This window comes from Scomber scombrus, chromosome 15, assembly GCF_963691925.1.
Source record: "Scomber scombrus chromosome 15, fScoSco1.1, whole genome shotgun sequence".
Classification (NCBI taxonomy): domain Eukaryota; kingdom Metazoa; phylum Chordata; class Actinopteri; order Scombriformes; family Scombridae; genus Scomber; species Scomber scombrus.
The window spans coordinates 7,792,859-7,816,903 of record NC_084984.1 but is presented as its reverse complement, the minus strand read 5'-3'; the positions used below and the strand labels follow the sequence as shown (position 1 = coordinate 7,816,903).

General features: G+C 39.9%; 1 protein-coding gene across 1 annotated transcript in view; it reads left to right on the top strand.

Annotated features, from left to right (window-relative positions):
• Positions 1-23,717, top strand: part of LOC133995796 (electrogenic sodium bicarbonate cotransporter 1-like) — a 29,953-nt gene extending 6,236 nt beyond the window's left edge. Inside the window, exons 4-25 of the mRNA XM_062435287.1 lie at positions 5,297-5,429; positions 6,995-7,155; positions 7,271-7,450; positions 8,377-8,453; positions 9,329-9,486; positions 9,584-9,671; positions 11,142-11,296; positions 11,996-12,112; positions 12,569-12,743; positions 14,246-14,379; positions 15,456-15,718; positions 16,204-16,256; positions 16,340-16,525; positions 17,220-17,333; positions 17,994-18,155; positions 18,678-18,856; positions 19,464-19,536; positions 20,154-20,222; positions 20,925-21,098; positions 21,183-21,347; positions 21,482-21,575; positions 21,975-23,717. Of these exons, the coding sequence (XP_062291271.1) occupies positions 5,297-5,429; positions 6,995-7,155; positions 7,271-7,450; positions 8,377-8,453; positions 9,329-9,486; positions 9,584-9,671; positions 11,142-11,296; positions 11,996-12,112; positions 12,569-12,743; positions 14,246-14,379; positions 15,456-15,718; positions 16,204-16,256; positions 16,340-16,525; positions 17,220-17,333; positions 17,994-18,155; positions 18,678-18,856; positions 19,464-19,536; positions 20,154-20,222; positions 20,925-21,098; positions 21,183-21,347; positions 21,482-21,575; positions 21,975-22,018 (2,954 nt within the window). The 3' untranslated portion in view covers positions 22,019-23,717. The remainder of the gene's footprint in view (positions 1-5,296; positions 5,430-6,994; positions 7,156-7,270; positions 7,451-8,376; positions 8,454-9,328; positions 9,487-9,583; positions 9,672-11,141; positions 11,297-11,995; positions 12,113-12,568; positions 12,744-14,245; positions 14,380-15,455; positions 15,719-16,203; positions 16,257-16,339; positions 16,526-17,219; positions 17,334-17,993; positions 18,156-18,677; positions 18,857-19,463; positions 19,537-20,153; positions 20,223-20,924; positions 21,099-21,182; positions 21,348-21,481; positions 21,576-21,974) is intronic.
• Positions 23,718-24,045: the final 328 nt, after the last annotated feature.

The window sequence follows — 24,045 nt, the reverse complement described above, 5'->3', positions numbered from 1 at the left end:
AAAGGAAAAAAAAAAACCTACACTCAATACAACTAATGGAGCGAGGGAATGGGAACATGTTTAATGCTAAGCTGAAAATGATGGATTGTCTTTAAGTGTGTAAAGTAAATACAAGAGGGGTATTATCTGTCGCCTTGATGATTAACACTGTACTTTGCGAGATTTGTGAGAGAGGATTGTCAGAAGCTGAAAATTAGGTAGATGTAGGGGGGTGGGTGGGTGGGGAGTATTAAAGCAGAAGATGCAGCATGCATGGCAAAATATTAAGATGTTAACCAAGATAGAAGAAGATATATCTGATCTAAATGTCAAACTAATACAATTTCAGTACTCGCAACTGCAGAGATCAAATTTGTGAAATTATCAATCAGAATGGTAAACTAAAGTGATAAAAGCCGGCTCTACCAACAGCACTAAATAACTGTTAGTCCACAGTGCGGATAGTGATGCAAAATGCACATTAAGGATGTAATAGATTGTTGTCAATCTCTTGGGTCTTCTTCCCGCTATAAGAAAGCACACCAGATGTCCTCCTTTTATATAGAAGCTTAGAAAAGTGGCATGGTAGACCCATTAATCCCAAGAGCATTTTCTAGAGGAGGAATAATACTTCCTTAAAGAGTCTTTAGATATAAGTCAGATTTATCCTATAGTGTCATGAATGCGTGAGAAGAGATTTTTTTTTTCTTCATGTGGTAATACATGTGGGAAATAATTAAATACAGCCTTTGTGATTTATCATTGGTGTACAGTAAATGGGCCTTTAAATATGTATAGGGATCTTCATGTTGTATCTCTAAGCCCTGATTGAAGGGTCTGTACTGCAGCACGAAACGGTAATTTTTTTTAAGGGCACCCAACATTACAATCTGCTTAAAAGCTGTTTGAAAGACACACAATTATCATTCACAGTACTGGAATTCACCTATAAATGGCGTATCCTGAACCTGACATAATGGGAGGGTGTTTACACTTGACTGCTGCTGGTGGAGGTAATGATTAAGGTATCAAAATGTGTTTGAGATGGTAAAAGTAAGGGATTAGCCTCCCAACCTATCACGGCCTCTGTAGACAATAAGAGCATCACCACATAACTGAAGGTTGCTGGGTTTAAGGAAAAACCGTCAACCCAAATAAAAAAAGGATTTATATCAGAATTCACAACAGAATTCGCTCAAGGTGCTGAGATTTGGCACCGATTGATCTAACGTGCCAGCAATGATTGGTTGTATCACCAAAGCAACTGTTCTGATCACTTGTGGCCCCTACCAGCCGGTTAAGAGGAGTCAGCAGTGTGTGGCAGTATAAAACAGAGCACTTAATGGCATTAAAAAATAGGTTTTTCAAAAGTTGTGACAAGAAGTCCTTGAGCATACAGTCATAAATGTGAACAAAACAAATTAAGCTGATGGGTCCAGTAGTGTTCGAGATTAGCTGCGGATAAATTCACAGACACACACACGACCAAATACACAATCTCCTACAGACTCAAATGGACTAATGACTAATACTGCAAGTGTTTTTAAACAAGATAACAAGGACACAAAGCGTTCATTAAGCAATGGCATACAGTAGATAAATCTCAAGGTGAATGCAGAGGCAGCGTAGTCTTCAACAACACACATAGCTGATAGTGTAGCAGGTACGTCAAGAAACTGTAAAGCAGGCCAAAATAGTTTCTCGGTTTAGGCAGGAACTCTGGATCTGCTGGGGTAACTACAGAAAAAGAAGCTCTTAGTGTAAAAAAAGAAAGTGTTATTCCAAATGAATATTTGCAAAGTCAAATCATGCCTGATCCTGAGGGAGAACTTCAGATTAGATTGGGAGTTTAGAATTAGGAGGACTATGGCACTGTTTGGTACAGATCAGGGTGGGGCAGGAGTATTGAGCATCAGGAGTATCAGGAGGAATTTACATGTATCATCAACTGAGCTTTTTTAAAATGTATTTGCAGCAGCTGTTACAACCTGGTGTCATGACATTTGACTGTTCACTCAACATTGATTAAGGACTTTTAATTACACTTAAAATCTCTTTTCACAAATTGGATCCAGATCAGTTCAGATGAGAAGCTCCTTGTAGATGCCTCAACGTCACTTGTTTGATAGCAGTTGCTTAAAAGCTCTGTAATGGGCAGAATGGGAAATAATTAGTCAGGATTTTAATAAAAAAGGTGTGTAAAGGTGACAATAACGTAAGAAATTTAAGCATTATCGTGTCTGAACAGGAAGAACATGTAATCCTCTGCACCTTGAATTCCTTTACCCACCTACTGTTCGGTTATATCTCTGTTGATCAGGCCAGTGCCTCATTAAGCCGGTCAGTTCACAGACTCCACACTTCAGACAAACACTTGAGTAATCCCTTCATGCTGCTAGCTTCTCTGACGCTGTAATCCTCCCGTGTTACACCTCATGCTCAGGTGTAAACCAGCCTGTTGCTTAGTCATCCAAAGGTGCCATGATATGATAAGAGTGTTGCTCACATTAATCTCTGTCTGAATGCTGTAGGCTCTATCTGATTTCTGTGCAAGTCATGCAAAGTTTTAGTGTTTATCTACACACTGTAGTCCTTTAACCAAAGTAAAAGAAAAAGTTGCATTGTACTTGTACTTTTTGATCAATTACTGCGTTTTCCAACAGTTTCACATCCATCAAAATACATATATCGATTATTTGCGGATTTGATAATATCTTTACAATCATCGACTGCTCACATACTCAAATCAGTACCAGTGAATATTGTGTAATTCGTCATAAATTGTGACTTCGAAGATCAGAAACAATTGGCATTACATATATGACCTGTTCCATAAAGACCTCTCCAAGCTTTTATGGTCTTAAGTTAACGTCCTTCATTTACCCTGTAGCATTTTATGTATTTATGTGTTAAGTCCAAACATGGCAACACTGTGTAAATGCAAAGGGTATTGCTTGCTGTTCATCCATAGAATATCCCCTTTAGACTACAAATCAGGTGGCGGCAGGACACAAGTGGAACCAAACTAAACACAGGAGCTGGCTAAATGAACTGTGGTTCACTTTAAATGTTACGTCCTCTAACACACACACACACACACACACACACACACACACACACACACACACACACACACACACACACACACACACACACACACACACAAATGGCCACAGACCTCTACTTCTTTCTCATCCTGCCGTATCTCTGTAGAAGATCTGAACAGTAAACAGTCTTGCAAGGTTGAGTGAGAGGGCAGACTCAACTGTATGATGAGGCCAGAGTTACTGTTGGGATAAACATTTTTCTCCTGTTGAGCAGTAAACCACTTCACTGACCCCCTGCAAGGAATTTCATATTAGCTTTTTGCCCTTTCTTTAATAAGAGGGCATGTTACCTCTTGCTGTTGCCCTATAACTTGCTCTTTACCTTTCTATTGTCCATGCTTCTACCTCCATGTCGATTTGGATTGGTGTGTGTATTTTTTGGTTTGTAGTGATGAGTGTTCCCTTATGGCAGCACGTATGCAAAGGACACGTTGAAGTTGTACATAAAAGATGACTGTCAAAGTTGATGGTGTGGGTAGCGTTCAGGATGACATGTGCCAGATGACAAAGCCGCAACTCAAAACACACAACCTCCTTGACAGTGTGTACAGAGCCTTCCACTTGTTAAAGTTTCCACTGTTTTGCCCTCCATCCAAATCCCCATAATCCCATTGATTCTGGCAAACCCTGTGGAGCTGTCCACTTTAAAAGTTGTGTGTAACCACAACAAAGGTCTGGTTTTTATTGATAACAGCATTTGTGAGATTTAAGAGGTGAATGATGTTGTGTACACCATCTGGCGTCAGTTAAGTGTCACCTTAAAAGTCAGGTCCTGCAAGTCGGGCAGCCTGTGAAAGGACAGTGTGTTGGATGAAAACTGAATAATCTCTTGTGTTTCTGTTCTGGGTCGTTGGTGGATGACGTTGATGTCTGATGTATGATGTCTGCACAATAATGGTGATATACAAGATGAGGAGGTGTTAAGTGTTTTGTATCCTAAAGATGTTTCCAAGACACAGATCTTGACCTTCATGTAGCTTAACTGTTGTTATATTTTCCCACTACAGTAGAAGAGTTCCCACTGTGCTATTTTAGAAACAAGCATCCTACGTTAAGCTCAGTTGCGCGATGTCAGGATTAAAGGGTTACAAGAACTGTTACGTTGTTGAGGAATCACCCCGTAGAATTCTTACTGGAACAGTAAAAGCTGCATAAATAGCCTCGTGAAACCTAATTTCCATTGTCTCGTCACTTCGACGGTTGCACAACTTTCCCAGAAGTCTTATCAAGAACAAGTTTTACAATGACTCATCCATTATATAAAGGATAATAAAACATTGAGACTATATCAGGGTTCTTTACAGACATGGAGGATGAGATTGTAACCATCTCGTTTTGTCTATAATCCCTGAAAAGGAGAGCATCAGGAAGATAAGCCTTTAAGTGATGAATGCTGGTATTCACAAGTCAGTTTGACAATCTCGGCACACCCTGCAGCATATCACGTGATCACAAATTCTTAGAAGGAAGTAAAAGTTATATTCCAAGGCAAAGTTCTTCCTTCATGAGTTTTTTTTGAAGTCTCTCCTTCTGGCTTGAACACTAGTGCCTTCACAAATTCAAGCTGGTCAACAGACTTCTGTCATACTATTTAGAGAAACTGTGTTTAGCTTCCCTTCAGATCAAGATAGTCAAAAAGAAACGTGCATGTAAAGATGCCTCCATCGCCTTTTATACATCTACATTAGAGCTTGTTGAAAACACAGCTACGCCTTTGATCCGCGGTCTAATGACTCAGATTATTCAACCTGCCTGCTGTTATTTTAAAGGTTGATAGTGAATGTTGGACATTGTTCTATTTCAATGGAATATAGCCTTTATGGAGAGCCGTTTTCCTGAATAGCTAATCACAGCTGAATCATCCTGAGACTATAAAAGCCATTGTTATCACTGCTGGTAGTGCTACTGAGGTATACTGTCTGAATATTTAACTTTCAAGTACTTATATGCAGAGGTGAGGACCCTGCAAATACAGTGGTGTAAAGCCAAACTATATCTCCAGGGCTCAATTTTTACAATCAGATTCAAGTCTGGGCAAACATCATCATCAACATCAAACACCACATGATGACATGACTTCATGAACAATTATTCAAACTGTGGTATACAAAAGAAATGAATCAAAATTGTGCAACCGAGTGGCCTATTTCTTGTCTCAGGTTTATTCATGCACACGCATTGTTCCATAACTTGCCTCTTTCTCTCCTCAGTCTCTCCAGCGGAGAGGATCAGGTTTATCCTGGGAGAGGAGGACGATGGCCCCCCACCTCCTCAGCTTTTCACCGAGTTGGACGAGCTGCTGTCTGTGGACGGGCAGGAGATGGAGTGGAAGGAGACTGCCAGGTGAGCCACAAAGACGAATGGGTTTTTCTTTTAAAAAGTCGATCAAGCATGCGATCTGTCACCCCCACCTCCCCACTTTTGTCTCTTGTGCTCACTCACAATGAATAATGGTATTTGAGGTTATTCACAGTCAGGTATCACTCTAAGGATGCTTTTTAAGGAACTTTTTTACATTAAAAGCAACTTGCAGTGTGTATGTGCAGGTCCAATAGTTTCTGCTTCACAATCCCGGTGCAGTCAGCGAAACACAATCCCTCATGAATAATCGTGTTTTGTGTGTGTAGGGAAATAGGCTGTACTTCAGTGAACTCCCAGTCTGCACTTATCAGATTGAGATCTGTAGTACCTGCTCTGTGAGACCAGGAAAAGGCAGAAACTCCCACATGGTCAGAACAAGACTGAGTGTTACAAGTAGCTCTGGAGCACATGAAGTTTAAACCTCAAAATGTGGATATCCATTCAACTGTTTAATGGTTCCTTGTGTTCATGTTCATGGTGGTTTTTATGTACAAAAAAAGTTAAATGTTGGTCATTCAGGTTATGCAAGATACATGGAAAAATAGGAAATATTTAAAAAGCAATAAAAAAAGCATCAAAATGTAATTGTTTCACATTTATGCTGATTAAGTTGTATCTTAAGTGTTTTTTTGGCTTTCTTGGAATTTTACTAGTGATAAGCGTTTCTTTTTTATCACAAGTACTTTTCTTTGTTTTTTTTGTTTTTTTTAGAAGAGAAACTGAGGTTACATGAAAGGGATGTTAAATAGACGCCTTCAGGTTGATGGTGTATCTGTCTTTGGCCAGGCTGCCCCTCCCAATAAGGTGGCTGGTCACAGACGTGTGGACCATAGCCAGAGGGATACTCTATCCCTTAGAGGAAACCCCATCCTCAGGCCTCAAGAGAATGGCTCTTTTGTAGTGGTGATATGTGAGGCATGATTATTAAAAAAGAATCCTTGTCTCCAGTCTTTACCTTCAAGGCTAAGCTTATCTGTGGTAACCAAGTCTCATTTTGAAAGATTTGGATATATATGTGAGGTCTGAAAGTTACGGAAGGATGCCGCCATTCCAGCATATCATGTATTATCTCAAGTCTTAGTAACTTATTTTTTTTATTTCTACGCTGCCCTGTATCCCCTATTCTGGCCCTCTTAAACTGTGACCGATTCAAAACACACAGTTGGGTTGTTTTGTAAAGAAAAGACAATCCATCTTGGCGCCCTTTTATTTCCTGCCCGTATTTGTTCAGAAACGTATAATGCCACTGTTATGTACTTTTATATTTACGGTCTACAGTGAGCTTTTACTTTCAAGAACATGTGAGAGAGAGAGCAACAGAAAAAATAAAACGATTACACGCCCTCTGGCATTTGGGGTATTTCAAGGACATGAAATTTGCTGGCAATGTCCAACATAGCAGTACCAGCCCAGTATACTGTCAACATCTAAACTCTTTCTTTCTTTCTTTCTTTCTTTCTTTCTTTCTTTCTTTCTTTCTTTCTTTCTTTCTTTCTTTCTTTCTTTCTTTCTACCTTTCTCCTTGTCTCTTCTCATGCTCTGCTCAGATGGATCAAGTTTGAGGAAAAGGTGGAGAAAGGTGGTGAGCGCTGGAGTAAGCCTCACGTGGCCACGCTGTCCTTACACAGCCTGATGGAACTCAAAATGTGCATCGAGAAGGGCACAATCATGCTGGACCTGGAGGCCTCCACACTGCCGCAGGTTGTGGGTAAGTGAGTTTGACTACATATCGAAATTCCAGCGCACTCTTGAAGGCAACCAAAAAACTTGAGGATGATGAAGTTTGTTTGTTTGTTTTTTCCTCTTCCTGCCCCTACTAACAGAGATGATCACCGACAGCCAGATTGAGACCGGTCAGTTGAAGGCAGAAGTGAAGGAGAAGGTCATGTACACGCTGCTACGAAGGCATCGCCACCAGACCAAGAAGTCCAACTTGCGCTCCCTTGCAGACATTGGAAAGAGTGTTTCCAGTGCAAGTAGGCTGTTTTCCAACCAGGAAAATGGTAAAAAAGCCTATTTGGCACACACTACATTTTTTTTTATCACTCTAAACTGCTACACTCACTTTTATTCTTTATCTTCTGATTTCTTGTTTCTTAAATCCAATCTGACCTTAACTACTGTTGCTATCGTTACTATTTCCCCTTTCCTAATACAAACTATCACTTATTTTCCATCTTGTCTTTTCTCCTCCTTTGTCCTTCCTGACCTTCTTTTCCTTCTCTTCGCGACTATGCTGCCTCTGACTTCCTGCATCTGGGGGTGTTACAGCACGTAACCCCGCTGAGCACCCTGTGCCTTTCTTAACCCCACAAGACCCAGAGGAACCATTTGAGGTCACGAGGAGCTCCAGCATGGGATACCTCTGTGAGTGAGGTCACTGTTTCGCACAGGGATCCACAAATATAAGCAGAGCCGAAAATCAGAATACTGTCCAGCCGCCCTTTCCATCCGCTGTTGTGTTTATTGAGCGCTATAAACTGGATTAAATCAGTGCAGAAACAAAAATAGAATAGCTTCATTTAATAACTCTTAATGGACTTGACTAAATATTTATTTAGTTGCAGAAAAGTCAGCTGGTGTAGACTCTGTTCTCTTCACATTGTCATCAGCAGTGAATGAGTAAATGGACCGTATCTAAGTCCCAAAGTTTACATTCTCTTTTGCCAATAGTTGCTTAAGGTAAGCAGGACACGTAAGCAGCAGACCTAAGACGGCTTCTCTCTGGAGTGCCTGAATGAATGACCATCTGGCATTAGTCCTAAAGCTTAAGCCTCGCCACATTTAGCTTGGTCCTGATGTTTCTGGCTGTCTTCCTCTACTTTCTTTTCTGGGATCTGTCCTCTCTCTCTGCCAAAAATGTCTAATTGGAAGCTCAGTGGTCTTACTAGGCTTCTTTAGATCCTAACAGTGTCTTACCTCTTTGCAGGTAGTCCAACTACTGCCCATCGAAACCTCACCTCCAACAGCCTGAGTGACTTCTCTGACAAGCCAGAGAAGGATCAGGTAATACATTTGTCTGCATTTGAATTGCTTTTGAGCTTTGCAAGCGATTCCAGCAAACCCAACAGACGACATTTCAGGTCAACATTGACAAAGCAGCACTATGCAGGGTCATGAGTTGGGCTGTATGTATGAATGAGCTTGTGAGCCTCACACACTGATAGATAAGTCCTCTGGCTCTGTCTGCTCTGTGCAACAAAAGCTCACTGTCTCCCATCTTTTGTCGTGTGAATTTCTATCATCCACACATGCAGTTTCTCTCTCTCTCTCTCTGTCATGACTCATGATTGAGTAGCTGACTGTAAATTTGCAGTGCGGTTTGCAGAAACACCGCACAGAGATAAAAGATCACAGGAACAGTTAAACTGTAACAAACGGATTTACGCTCCAGCAGCAGTTAATGAAACTGTATATTTGTCACAAGGGCCCGGCCTTTGACATAACTACAAGGCCTTTAGTTAATCATCTCCCTCCAAAGTTTTTGTTCTTTCATCCACAGCTTGTGTTTGTGTAGACTATACATGTGTTGTTTAGTGTAAGACAGTGTAGTAAACTGTGTTTATTATGTGGCATGAAGTCAAGCTGTAGTACAGCACATAATTCAAGGAAAGGGCGTGCACTACCTGTTCTTGTGTGCAATAAAAACACCATGTCATTCTCCCCATCTTATTATAGCCACATTTTAATCACATTTTAATTACCATCTATCATTGATCTTACTGCCTGTGACTGAGAAAAGGAGCAAGAGTTTGTGTGTGCATGCTCTCTTCAAATAATTGGCATTCATAGTTAATATTGTTACAATACTGCCTGGCTTTTTTATACACAGACTTTGTTTTCTTCTCACCCACTCTGACTTGCTCTCTCTCCCATACTAGTTGAAGAATAAGTTCATGAAAAAACTGCCCCGAGATGCCGAAGCATCAAACGTGCTGGTTGGAGAGGTAGATTTCCTGGAAACTCCCTTTGTGGCATTTGTTCGTCTGCAGCAGGCTGTCATGCTGGGGGCTCTCACCGAAGTCCCAGTGCCCACAAGGTAGACACAAATGCTGTCAAATGTTTAACAGCCACTCATGTTGAAGACACAGATTTCACCCCTAACTTTTTCTCTCATTTTCTTTGTCGTTACTTAGATTTCTCTTTGTGCTGCTGGGTCCCAAAGGAAAAGCAAAGTCCTACCATGAAATTGGAAGAGCCATTGCCACCCTGATGTCAGATGAGGTTCGTTTAATATCATGTCAATGTCAAATTTCTCCATTTTACTTTTTCCGTTTTGAACATCAGTTCTTGAGCCGGTACAGAGAAATTGACCTTATTTAGATGTAAGGTGGTTGTATTAGCTCAACCTGAAGTTACAGGTGTTGCAATACAAAAATATGTTTAATGTTGCAAGTTTTACAATAATGATGAATGAGTTGGCTTTTAACAGTTAAATTTACCGTGTTAACCATCTTTTAATTTACTATCATGTGCTAATTAGCTAAACACAGTGTACAGCTAAAGTTAATGGGAATGTCATTAATTTTCCATGTATTTGTTGATAAGCCGAAGACACTTGAGAAAAATTCATGGGATCACTGAAGTCACTAGGATTCATCCTCTTGGGATTCAGTAGCTTTTTGAAATATTTCTAGCTTGACCAAAGTGATGAACCAAGCGACTGGCTTGACGTTGACATCCCTGGAGTCACGCTGCAAGCACGACTAAAAATGACCAGATGACGCACTATCGGAAATAATTTGTCCTCATTATCTTGGTATTTATAAAGTCCAGTTGCACTCGTTACACCAGTGTAACAGGGCTGTCCACGTACACCTCCTCCTTGTTCCTCTGCAGTTGCAGCCAAATCTTTCAGCTCTCTGGATATTGCTGGATTAATCATCACAGCAGTTGGTTTAGCCAGGCTTGTTGGCAGTGACCAAATTATAGTTCAATTGCTAAGCTGTGTGTTGTGGGAGACAGATTTTTGGTGCATATAATACAATAAAGCATACAATATATATATTTTTATGTCTATGCATCACATGCTGTTAATATACACATTTTATATCTTTTATTAGCTTGTTTCTTGTAGTCAATGTATCCTCATATGTTCATCTGTCTGCCTTGTTTCTGGTGTGTATCTTCACATCTCTTGACTCAACCACTTAGTGTTTCAGAAATGTTAACAGACAGCTCATATATATAACATTCTTAACCCCGAGACCATCTGGCCTGCAAATTCCCACAGGTCTCGGTTTTCCCAGTATAACTTTTATGTCAACATGACAGGATAGGAAGTGTTTTTCCAGGATTTCCTCAAGTTAAACTTTACCCTCCCAGCTCTCCCCTAACAGTTGTGTCACAAGTTTATCAGATGTTTGTTTTTTTTTGGTGCCCTGTAGTGCTCCACCTGCTTGTGCCTGTGGTCATGGGATGGACACAGATAATGAATCATTGTATACATTGTGAAAGAGTTAAGGAAATTCTTTGGTTGTTGTCAGTAATATAGTTGCAAGGTCAGTTTCTGTGATTTGCATTTACAATGACGTGCTGCACTCTGTGTCCCAGTTCTCAGTGTTCTCCACTGAGCCACTGCGCTTGCACATTTTGTGTTTTTTCCCCTCAAGTCCTAGATAAATATTTTAAGGACATGTTGCATTATTGATTCAGTTGATTACTAATAGGATTGTTGTGTTTGTTTGCTGGCAGGTTTTCCATGATATCGCCTATAAAGCGAAGGACAGGGAGGACCTGTTGGCTGGTATCGAGGAGTTTCTAGATGAGGTCATCGTCCTGCCTCCTGGCGAGTGGGACCCTGACATCAGGATAGAGCCACCTAAGTCTCTGCCCTCCTCGGACAAGAGGTCTGCTCTAATTCATACGACCTACTCTAAATTAAGAGATAATGACGTCACTGCTTATAAATCTATTATAAATCTATCAAGTGTGTCACATGAACATTAATTTATCATCTCACCCTCTCCTTTATTAATGCAAGGCCATGTAATTTTGGAATAGTGGCACAAGCGGAGAAGAGTTACAAAGGCAGCGACGTGACCCAATATTTACCCAAAGTTTTCCATTATTAGCCACCACAACCTAATGGCTAACAAGTAAAGCTGTAGCAGCAAAAACCACCTCTGAGTGTACTGTATTGAACTGTGGTGTGTTTTTACTGCTACCTCCATTCATAAGAGGAAGAATGTGTTATTTCTCCTGTCAAATGTTAGTTTCACTTTAAGTCAAGTGTAAATAATGACTCTGTCGGATTAAACATGTAGGCGGTTGCATAGTTACAATATTATTATGTGTTGTTTGTGTGTCACCAGCACAGAACAATACTCTCCTTATTACACTTGATTGATATGTTTTGCCTGTGTAGTATAATTGGAAATGTTGTGTTAAGTTTCATCTGTATATATACTGTAGACTTAATGGCCTTTATGTGACATACAAAGATGTATATAATGTTTTCTTGGAAGAAACTTCCGATTTCACGCGATTTTCTCTTCCTGTTTTGAATTTATTGATGGTTTGTGACTGTGTTTGTCCTCTGTCCAAAGGAAGAACATGTATGCTGGATTAGACCCACCTCAGATGAATGGCGACACTCCCCATGATGCAGGACATGGAGGGGGAGGAGGACACCAGGTTGGAGAGGAGCTTCAGTGCACCAGAAGGTAATTAAGATCATCATATTGTTGTAAATTCAGCACTATAACATTGCAATGATTTCCATATTATCAAGTGAATATGTTTGCCTTGTTAGCCTACATTTGCCTTGTTATCATCATGATGGAGACATGATTGTCGACAATGAAAATCTGCATCATGGAGTGAAAACAAGCTTATGAAAATATGAAAGTTTTATTATGTTTTTATTCATTAAGTTTCCATATGAGGAACATTTCCTAACATCCACACATGACTGAACAGCAATGAAAGCAGTGTAACATCCTGTTTCCTTTTTATTGAATGACATGACAATGATTTTCTTTGGAAACTGACATATTTCCAAGAGTAAATAATCTTTTATTTCCCACCCTATGCACATTGTATGTCATTTATACAGCTGAAGACAAAGTTAGAATATGAATCTGTGTTGCAGCAATTAACTTGAATTGTTTGTTTTTAAGGTTTTGTGGAGGTCTTGTCCTGGATATCAAGCGGAAACTGCCATTTTTTGCCAGTGACTTCTATGATGCGCTAAATATCCAGTCTCTGTCAGCCATCTTGTTCATCTACCTGGGCACAGTCACCAATGCAATCACATTTGGAGGCTTGCTAGGAGATGCGACTGACAACATGCAGGTAAACCCCCCCCCCCCCCCCCCCCCTTTTTTTATTTTTATTTTTTATACATGTTGTTGTTTTATATCTATAATTAGCGAGGTTTGATTCTGTAGAGATATCCAGCTGCACATTAAAAGGGAAAGCTCTACACTGCTGTTTTCTACAGCTGACTGAAGACGAAACAAGTCTGCAGTTAACCTTGAACCAGCTTAACTTTCTAGTTTTGGTCATGACTGCTGACACAGTTTAATGTGATGCCAAAACGATGAACCCTGACATTACTGTGACCACTTCAGAAAAGCTGGACCTGAACCAGATGATCCAGTTTGGTTTCAGGTGGCATTGACACTTAATGAATTTGCACAGAACTAAATCACACTGTGTTTTGCAGAAGTGTAATTATTTTTACTCATTTTGCTCACACATGATGTGAAAGTTACTGGAATAAAGAACTGACGTATTTTATATATAGCTGCAATGTCACAATGAAACATATTTCCATCATATCTTTCTTCCTTTACTTATTGTTACTCACAAAGCACATTTACCAGTAGGTTTTATCTAATGTGACAAAAATGGAAAATGGTGTCCAAGAGCTGCATAAATACTGTATGTGCTCTATAATAACATAGATTTTAATCTGCTCTCTGTGTTTAATCACAAACTAATGAACAATAAAAAGAGTTGACTTCAGCTGATAAGCCATGCTAATTTGGAGCTCAGAGGCTCATACTGCATCCATCTGTTGTGCCTGCTGTTGGCAGTATTGCATACAGTATTGTACAATTGTGATATAATGGTGTATACTTCTGCCTCCATACTGACGCCTCTGACAGCTGAGTGTATAAGTTTGTCCACTGGATGAGTTACATGCTTTAGCCTCTGTCCTGGCAAAGAGCTCTGCATCCTTGGAGACCTACAGAGCACCGGCCTCGGGGATTTGCCCAAGCTGTAAATAACCACAGATCCAGATTACTCAGCCAGTGCAGCCTCATCACGGCTGCGTCTCCACTGACCCCTCCTCCCCACCCTCGCCAACAAGTGCTCCTCAATCCTCCATCACTCCCTTTCTGAGCACAGCAGAGGGAATCCCTGCCCTCACCTGAACTTTCTTAGTGCAAGTCTCAGAAGCACAACCTGCTCGTCAGCTAATCGTCTATTTACTGTATCTACCGTGTGTAGCGTTAGGCTTGTAAAATACACATAGTATGAATAACTGACACAAACTGGGAATGAAACAGGCTTGTCCTGATTGGCCAGACTTGCAGCTTTTTGATGTGTGTGTGTGTGTGTATATAGGGAAAACAATGTTTTACAGCTGAGCGAGCAGAATTGTGTCATTGATGTTTAGTAGCTCAGAAAGCAAAAGTGAAAATGTGTTTAAACACTGCTTAAAGACTCGATAGTTAATAGGGAGTAATGCTCAGTATATGAACACATTCTCTCATGTCTTCTCTGTTTTTTCTAGAACTAACATGCAAATGTGTGTGTGTGTTTTTGCCTTGTGCGCTATGTTGCAGGGAGTGTTGGAGAGTTTCCTGGGTACAGCACTGACAGGAGCAGTGTTCTGTTTGCTGGCTGGTCAACCCCTAACTATTCTCAGCAGCACAGGCCCGGTGCTCGTCTTCGAAAGGCTCCTCTTCCACTTCAGCCGGTGTGTAATAATAACTGATCGAACTCATTCAGTCACTTTTTAAAGTCAGTGAATATTTTTTTCTGCGTGGGTGAAATAAAGCTTTAAAAAAAAGCGGCAGTATCCTGTAAGGTATTTATAGACTTCCCCCTCAAAGGCCAGATGATGTTTGTGTGCTTAAGAAAATGGTATCCACCCATCCCGTTACTATAAATAATATGAAAATACAAATATAAGAAATACATATTGATAAGCAGGCTGGCAACTTTGCCTAAGGTTTGTTTATTTGAACAATATCTCAGAACTTCTTGTGCTTACTGCAAATCTCTTGGCAGTAACAGGTTGTCCAGGATACTGATTAATTTCCCACGTCTTTTTGCCATCAACTTCCTGTCCCAAATTGACTCAGACAAGACCTGAACTATACACACATACTGGTGTAGAACCAGGTACAAGAGAAAGTAAAATGAAGTGTATTCAGCAAAAGACGGTACATCATGTAATAGTGCTATCTATGAACAAAGAGAAATGCCGTCTGTAATAACTTGAAATTGATTTTTTTGAAATAGAAAACTACTGTAACTTAAATCTATAAATGTAAATATAAGTATCACATGTTAAATTCACAACACCTGATGAGTATTACAGTCTGTCTACATGCTGATATCCCCCTCTGTACTCCCTTCCTCTCCCAGAGAGACTTCTAGCATTACCAAACACCATGCTGATTATGTTCCATTATTAATAATTCACTCATTTAATTTTGCACTGTGAGTGAAGAATGTTGTGGCTTCTGTGTCCTCCCAAATGTTTCCATACCTCAAGGCAATGGTTGCTGAGTCAGTGGCAGCTGTTAGTCCATCTACAGCTGCTGGGATACATACTGTGTAAATATATCCACCACATATGCGTGTTATCCATATAAAAGCCTACTGACGACTCTGGTTGCAATCATTTCACAGCTTCAAATATCACAGAATTCGAGCCAGACAGGTGTAACCGGAAGTATAGCGAGTTCGTGGGGGGATTATACTATAACAGTATAAATATATAAAGGTGTATGAATAGACAATTAACCGCTTCCTCTATCTCCTCAGAGACAATGGGTTCGACTACCTTGAGTTCCGGCTGTGGATCGGCCTGTGGTCGGCTTTTTTCTGTCTGGTGCTGGTCGCCACAGACGCCAGCTTCCTGGTGCAGTACTTCACACGCTTCACTGAGGAAGGCTTCTCTGCGCTCATCAGCTTCATCTTCATTTATGACGCCTTCAAAAAGATGATAAAGCTGGCACACCACAACCCAATTAATGCCAAGTACACTCAAGACCTCATCACTCACTATGACTGCCAGTGCATGCCTGGTACGTAGCCGTTGCAGTGGGTCATATAAAGAGAGATTACGGGAGGTTTTTCACTATATCCAATGACACAGGCAGTGTGTGATACTCTGAAATCTTGAAACATTTAACCTAAAAACTTTTCATTGTTGATTGTTTCCGAACGCCATCAGAATCTCAGTGTCACCACTGATACCAGACAGTGACCAGTCATATTTAGTTTTGGCATTTAGCACTTGTGTTACTATTGTCTGTCAAACAAAGCTTTCAACTTATATTTTCCATGTTTACAGTGGAGATAACAAATGATACTAGAATGCGTCAGCCTGTAGATACCACTGTTTACTTTCTCAACAGCCCTATCAGTTTCTGTGTTGCGAGTGACTTGGCAGGGTTGTTTGGCAAAGAGATGTTGAAACAGATCCAAAATGGCAAATTTTATATTGCATGTAAGAGAAGAGAAGTGTTCTCATCTTGGTGATAAGATATTACTGTTTCTCTTTTACTAGGAAACTCATCAGAACTCCTTGATGTCTCTGCCCTGACAAACAGTACTGCTCTGGTATGTAGTGTTCCTGTTTTTGTGACACTTAGTAGCTTTAGCTTGGTCGTTTTTTTCATTCCCATATATTGTTGCGTCCACAGCCGGTAAATGCCACCTGGGAGTCCCTGAGCATGGAGCAGTGTAAGGTCTACGGAGGGCAGCTGGTCGGAGAGGCCTGTGGCTACGTGCCTGACATCACCCTGATGTCTTTCATCTTGTTCTTTGGGACCTACACCTGCTCCATGGGTCTGAAGAAGTTCAAGACGAGCCGCTTCTTCCCCACCACAGTGAGTGACAGCAACCATCACTTTGTTGTTTTTTTTTAACAGTTCTGGGGAAGAGGAGTGAAACAATTGTGGCCTTGTTCGCCAAACAATAGTTAACTAGCAATTCTCAGGTTTGTTAACACGATCAAGGGTCAGTGAGAGTCAGTGTGGGAAGGTCAGATTTCACACTATTAACAGTGTTTGAAGTGAGGTGGCACGAGGCTCCAGCTCAGATTCATACATTACTGCTACTTCATTTGCATTTTATTCAAATGAGTAACAGCACATGTCTGGTAAATAACCAAAGCATTTCACTAAAAAACCCCACAAATATCAACCTAACTGTGGCACTAGGGGAAAAGATAATATTCACATACTACCATATACCATATTTGACCATTTAGACAATTGTGCTTTTCCTAGCAAATCATTTGATTGCCTCTTTATAAATATCTCATCTGGTTTAAATGTGGTTAGAAAGTATTGGAGCCCGACTGCTGAGCAAATACATTAAAAGACAGACATAATTTGCACATGCTGTACTCTTGCAGTTTGTAAAAGCACGCACTCAGTAAGGTAATATCTGCCAGTGTTTGTTTATCTACAAACATGTATTTTAACAGGGTGTAGTCCTTTACAAAACACATGAAGAAAAAATTACACAAGAGCCAGTATTGCTACAAGCTGGAAAAACACTGTCAAACCTGCTTTACAGGTGAGGAAGCTGATCAGCGACTTCGCAATCATCTTGACCATTCTTCTCTTCTGCGGCGTGGACGCCTTTGTCGGTGTGGGCACTCCAAAGCTCATAGTGCCAAGTGAATTCAAGGTACAAGCACCACACATGGAAGAAAAGTGAAGCACATCCACACCCATCATTTCATTGTACTGAATTGTTTTTTGGTTGAATAACAAGAGCCGGCCAGGTGTAGTTTTCTTCAGATTACACTGATAATGATCCATGTTTCTGCTAGAAAGGCACCGCGATTCCTTAAAATCCCAGTAGAATGCTTTCTTTGTAGTTTACCCAGTAAGTGATCCTCATTACCTGAAACTAAGACACAGTCATTCTTTGAGATTTCTAAGCTCAAATGTTCCTCAGCCAGTTTTAAGATCCCCTCTTGACATAAAGGAAGGGAATGATGGGGGTAGAGAAGCAGGTACCTTCATCAAATAACACCTTGATTATAGGCGATGTGAGAACACAGACTGTGGTCAAACAAAGCTGTCTCTGTACTTGCAAATATAAGACAGAGTTTGAATTCACAGATTCGTCATGTAATGATGCACCAGGTAATTTCTCCCTCAGTTCAGTGTTAAGACTCACTGAAAGGGTCATCAAGTAAGATTTCACAATAGCTGTTTTATGCAGCTGTTTTTTGTGTGTGTGCAGACATGAGGTGATACAGCAGTGAGGTGTCTCCACGTTTTGGGTCTATAGCTATATTGGCTCAATTTATCATCTCTTTCGTTCTATTTTTTTTCCTAGCCCACAAATCCAAAGAGGGGCTGGTTTATTCCTCCATTTGGAGGTAACCCTTGGTGGGTGTACCTTGCAGCTGCACTCCCCGCTCTGCTGGTCACCATTCTGATATTTATGGATCAGCAGATCACTGCCGTGATTGTCAACAGGAAAGAGCACAAACTCAAGGTTGGTCCTTTACCTCAAAGTTTTACCCATTTCAAATATTTAAGGATAAAATGAATGAATAACTTAATCAGGGCTGTACTGAAGATTTTTAGATATGAGGTCAAATGTCCCCCTAGTGTAATCCTGTCCTAATTTAAGAAATGTGGACTATCCATCCAAAAAAGTTTTTAAATGGGTCTCTTTCTATCAATTCTATATTTATTAAACTGTAAAGCAGAAATATATTAACATCTTCTGACAATTTTGATAGTCTGTAGGTTTCAAAGCCTTCCCCACAATGCCAGAAGCACATAATAATACAAAATCACTTCATTTTACTATGTTTTGGAAACATGCAAACACTCTTATTAAGGTCAGTTAAACTCATACATTTCCTGAAAGAATAGGAGCATGAAAGTAGCCATATTACTACACTATTACTTACATTTTTAGTGCACCACAGTCATACTAACTGTGAGAATACCTCCTCTTGTGGTTCAACTCCTGATGAACTCATTCTTCCCCTCTGCTGTCTCTCTTCAGAAAGGGGCAGGGTATCACTTGGACCTGTTCTTGGTGGCTGTCCTGATGATTATCTGCTCTTTCATGGGCCTGCCTTGGTATGTTGCTGCCACTGTCATCTCCATTGCCCACATTGATTCTCTGAAAATGGAGACAGAGACGTCGGCCCCCGGGGAGATGCCCAAATTTCTTGGTGTCAGGTGAGTTGTGTTGTTGGCTTTTGACTGAGCCAGATAGTTAATTTCATTCGTTTTGGATTTCCCAGGTGTAAATAAATCTCTCAGACTAACACGTGGGGTCCAGGTCTTTAAGGCCTAATTTATATGAAGTTGTGTGTAGAATCCACACAAAACATTTACATGTTGACAAAATTGCATGCACCTAAAATCTGTCACAATTTGCAAGTGTGCATAAGTACACACGCCTCATTTCCATGCTGCTACCCTGTTTTATGTATATATATGTAGCAGTTATAATGAACCCCCAGGACTCTGCTTGAGAGATTCACTGTGCCAACTCAGGGCTGCAACTAATGTTGGTATTCCTTATTGTTTAATCTGTGTATTGGTTGTTTTTTTTCAATCATTGTTTGGTCCACAAAATGTCTGAAAATGGTAAAAAAAAAATAAATAAATCAATCAACATAGTTGGCGATTAATTGACTTAATAGATTACAGCTCTATAAGTTTTACATGTGGTATAAATTTGAAGCCACAGTTTGGTACATAGTATAAACTATTCTTCTGCATTAACTCAAATCTCTTGATTAATTTTGTGTTTTTGCTGTGTTTTCCCCCCCAAATCCAGGGAGCAAAGAGTCACCGGTATCTTTGTGTTCCTCCTGACGGGACTCTCTGTCTTCATGGCCCCTATCCTCAAGGTAATGCTCAAATTTCTTAATTCCTCCACGGAAATATGGATTACTGTCCACCTCTTTTAGGACAAACTCCTGTCACCCCTCTCAAATTAAAAATCTTCAATTCATCCAATTAGGAAGTCCCATAGTTGAAGTAATGTGATGTGAAATAAGCATGTTCATCAGGGCTTAAGATCGGATTGCAGCTGAGTGCCTTCTCTAGTTTCCATTCCCTCATTAAGCCACCCATTGAAACTGGAAAGTCACTGAGGGGGGGATTGTTGGGGCTTGTACTCCCCCTTGTGGACATTTTGAATATTGTGTTTCTAGTCCTGTGGATACTTTTAAAGAGATATTTATTTATATTTTATGCTTTAAATATTGCCTGTTTATTTAGATAGCATAGTGTGTAGTGAATTTCTTCACTATGTTAGAGTTGATGCAAGACTTCATGGTGATCATTCCTGTGTAACACTTATCCAACCTGCAGAAACAGCAGCCATATGTCGCACTGAGGTCTATTAAAAGAACATTCTTAGAAAAGCTGCTTGTGGACTATTTCTAAACAAGAATTTATTCTACTGGTGCTGACAAAACTGCCAGTCACATTAAAACCTTTTTTTTGTTCTGTGTCCTTATAGTTCATTCCCATGCCTGTGCTGTACGGTGTGTTCCTCTACATGGGTGTGGCGTCACTCAACGGCGTCCAGGTGAGTGATTCTTACCTGTGTAGTATCTGTGTTTGGGTAAAGTTCTTGAAAGAAGATCGGGGTCTATTTATTCATATTAAGTACTGCACTGTAACTTTGTATTCTGTATTATCTTATTTATTCTATTTTTATCTTTTATTTTACTCTTTTAAATCACATTTGTATCGTAATGTATTTTTGGTTTGTTTATAAGGCACAACTGAAAATAGATTAAATACAGCCTTAAATCTACAGTGCAGAACGTTTGTCTCCCTCTTCTGGCAGTGACAGTAATTACAAAAACACTGACACATGCTTACATCATAGGCTCTGCTGTAGCTTACTCTGTCACTACTGTTACGGGTGTAAATAAATTATTTATAGTGTCATACAACGCCCATGTAGACATTCATCCAGCCAGTGCAGAAACCAGAATTAAAGTCTACTGTATATTGTGAAACACGGAGAGATTTTTCTGGTGGTGAAAGGTGATAAACAGCATTGTGAGAACTCATTTTGCAAGGGCTTGAATATAATAATGTTCATTTACAAGCTTTTCACTCATTTACAGTAACAACCATAACCTAAAGAGTTACTGAGGTCATATGAAATAGAGATGTCTGCAGCATTTCACACGATATGCAAATGATGTGAAACCTTTGACAGTAGCATCTCCAGTTTCCAGTCATATCTGACCCCTGTGTGTCTGTGTGCTTGCGTCAGTTCATGGATCGCCTGCAGCTGCTCCTGATGCCAGCCAAGCACCAGCCAGACCTCATTTACCTGCGGCACGTCCCCCAGAGACGCATCCACCTCTTCACCTTCATCCAGGGCCTGTGTTTGGCTCTACTCTGGATCCTCAAGTCTACAGTAGCTGCCATCGTCTTCCCTGTCATGGTGAGAAACGGCCGCTGTCACTCATGTAACACAAACGCACACAGATTTGAAAAAAGCTCATAAAACGATTCCCCCTGTCTACAGATCTTGGCGTTGGTTGCCGTTCGAAAGGCCATGGACTACGTCTTCTCCCAACATGACCTCAGCTATCTGGATGACATCATCCCAGAGAAGGACAAAAAGAAGAAAGAGGACGAGAAGAAAAAGAGTAAGAAGAAGAAGGGAAGCATCGACAGTGAAATGGAATTTGTAAGTAAAGAAAATAAAACTTAGCCTCTCCAAATGTCTCTATTTGTAGAAAACATGTCCAGTATTGTCTTGTGATTGTAGACAGCCTCCTGTAGATCCCGGTGTATTAATGTTCTCCCTTCCACCTCCCACAGTCTGACTATCCCTACCATGAAAATATACCCAGTATAAAAATCTCTATGGATATGATGGAGCAGGAGCCCATGTTGGGGGATAAATCTTTGAATAGTGAGTACCAGCCACGGTTTGCTTTGCGGCACCTCAACAGGCTTCATGCTGGCTGATGGCGAAACTTTGCTTCTAAAGGCTTCAAGTTCACAACTTTCTTCTGTCATACTAGTCCTTCTTGCATGCAGTGTATCGAGTTTAACAACTAAAAAGATCATTGTGCTTTTCTGACTGTTCTTTAATGCTGCTCTGACCTGCAACTTTGAACTGTTAAAGATGTTTTTAGCAGTTTTAACCCTCCTCTTCATGTTAATAAACCGATGGATTATATAATTGCAGTTTTGCAGCGCTTGCTTTCTTGACTTATACTTTTCTTTTCTGCTGGTCAATATGAAAATTCAAAGTGACAGTAAGGTTGTTTTTTTAAAAAAAGTGTTTTTCTGTTTCTTCTTCCCTCAGGAGATCAGTCGCAGACTCTCCTTAGCACACATTCGCCGTGCTGAGCACTACTTTCAGTCACCCACAGTGGCAGAGTAAGTGAATACCAGCTGCCATTCGCATCATGGAAGGAAATGCACAAGGAGTTCTTGGTGTATGATTTTGAGTTCATGAGACACCACATTTATATCACGCTATATCTCTTCTTGCTCTTTCAGTCTTGACAGAGGTTCTTTTAAAGGCTTGCCTCAGACTCGAATAGACCAAGGCACTGAGGACAATGGTTTCTTCGGGAGGAAGGGCTCTGAAACTGATCTGTGAATGCATTAACCTAAGATACCAGCACAACATAAGAAACATCATTTTATACTGTACCATTTCATGACGGTATTTTTAATATTCATCATGTGAGGATTTCAATCACAGTGGATGGAAATATTTGTCTTAATATTGAAAAATGCTTTGGGGGTACTGAATTTTAATGTGGAAGTGACAAGATCCGTTTGATCATTTTTCATCTGCATGACTGCTTGCATAAAACAAAGGGCTACTAAAGGTCATCTGTATGCAGTTTTTCTGGGACATTAATATCTTATTAATGCATATGCTAATAATTTATCAAGTGTCCAAGTAAAGATGTCCAGGATAGGTTTGTACAGTAGAATGCAGATGGTTTTCACACCAACCAGACCAAGTTTTATTTCATGCTGTACATATGGATAGGAGTTCCCTGCAGTTGTGTTTTTAGATTATTCCAAAGAACAGTAAACATTAACAGTAACCGGCCTCTTTATAGTCTTAAGTTAAAACAAAGTGGAGGTACTGCATGTTAAGGGGACACACATGAGAAATCCTCCTCCTCTTGTTGTGAACAAAAGGTCATCTATGCGCAGTCATGAGCCAACATTTATTTTGTATTCATGGGCATATTCATTATTTATCAAGCATCCATCTGAGGCTGCATATTCATAAAATACATCACAGAAGCTAATGTAAGAATAACCCATTTGTTTCAGTTTGGCAAGTAAATAGTTCAGCGCTATACAAACTGGAACAACCATATGTGTATGTTTCCCCCCCCCCTATATTTATTATATTTAAAGACTTGGCAAATTTTATTTGCCGTTTGAATCTTGAGTTTGGCTTTTACCACTTAACTTCCCAATAAATGCAAATTTGAAGATATTCTTTCTCAGTGGTCTGTATCCACTCAGCTGTCTTTTCCCTGTTTTAGGGAGATATAGATGTATTATATCTGTTTGTAGCTCTACCTCTTATTTCTCTGTAGTTGCCAGGCATTATATATTAAGAAAAACATCTGTTGTGCAATTATTTGTATTTAAACACTGATTTTATTTTTTTTAACTGGCACTGCATAGGATCTCTGAATCTCCACTTTGAGTTCCTTTTTGCTCAGTGACACTTAAGATATTGTATTTTTGTTTTGTTTGTTTGTCAATATGAAATATGTACGATTTTGTTGCAGTGTTTTTAAATGGGGTTATTCCATCTAAATTACTTGTTTAGGTTTTTTTTCTTCAAAACCAAAAATATTAATTTAACAATCTCTATATATACATGGTAAAATCAAACATGAAAATCAAAATGATCTGATGATTGAAACACATCAGTATAATATGTTATTTCCTTCATGTGTCATGTACTGTAGTGGGGGAAAAAGTGGTGACCTATTCTTTTTAACCCATCTCAAACGATGAGTGCAGTTTGATGATCTGACACACTTCACCACGAACTCAGCCTAAGAGTCTATTTGAGTTGAATTTTCCTTTTTAAATGTGATTATATTTAAAAGCTGTTAATGTGAGAACTTTTCAGTCTTTGAGTAATTTTTTTAAACTATGTAATGTTTGTTTTTTTTGTTTTTTTTTATGAAAATCAAACAATCACTGTGAGGCAACGCAATGTTATAACTTCCGGTCATGGAAGAACTACTGCTTTTATAGTGTACAAGCTAAAAGTGCTTTTGCAACAGCTTCTCTTCAAAACTGACATTTTGCTGAGACAGTATCTTTAATAGACCATCTAAAATCCATTTTAGTGACAGTTTATTGAGCAATTAAATGCACCGGTT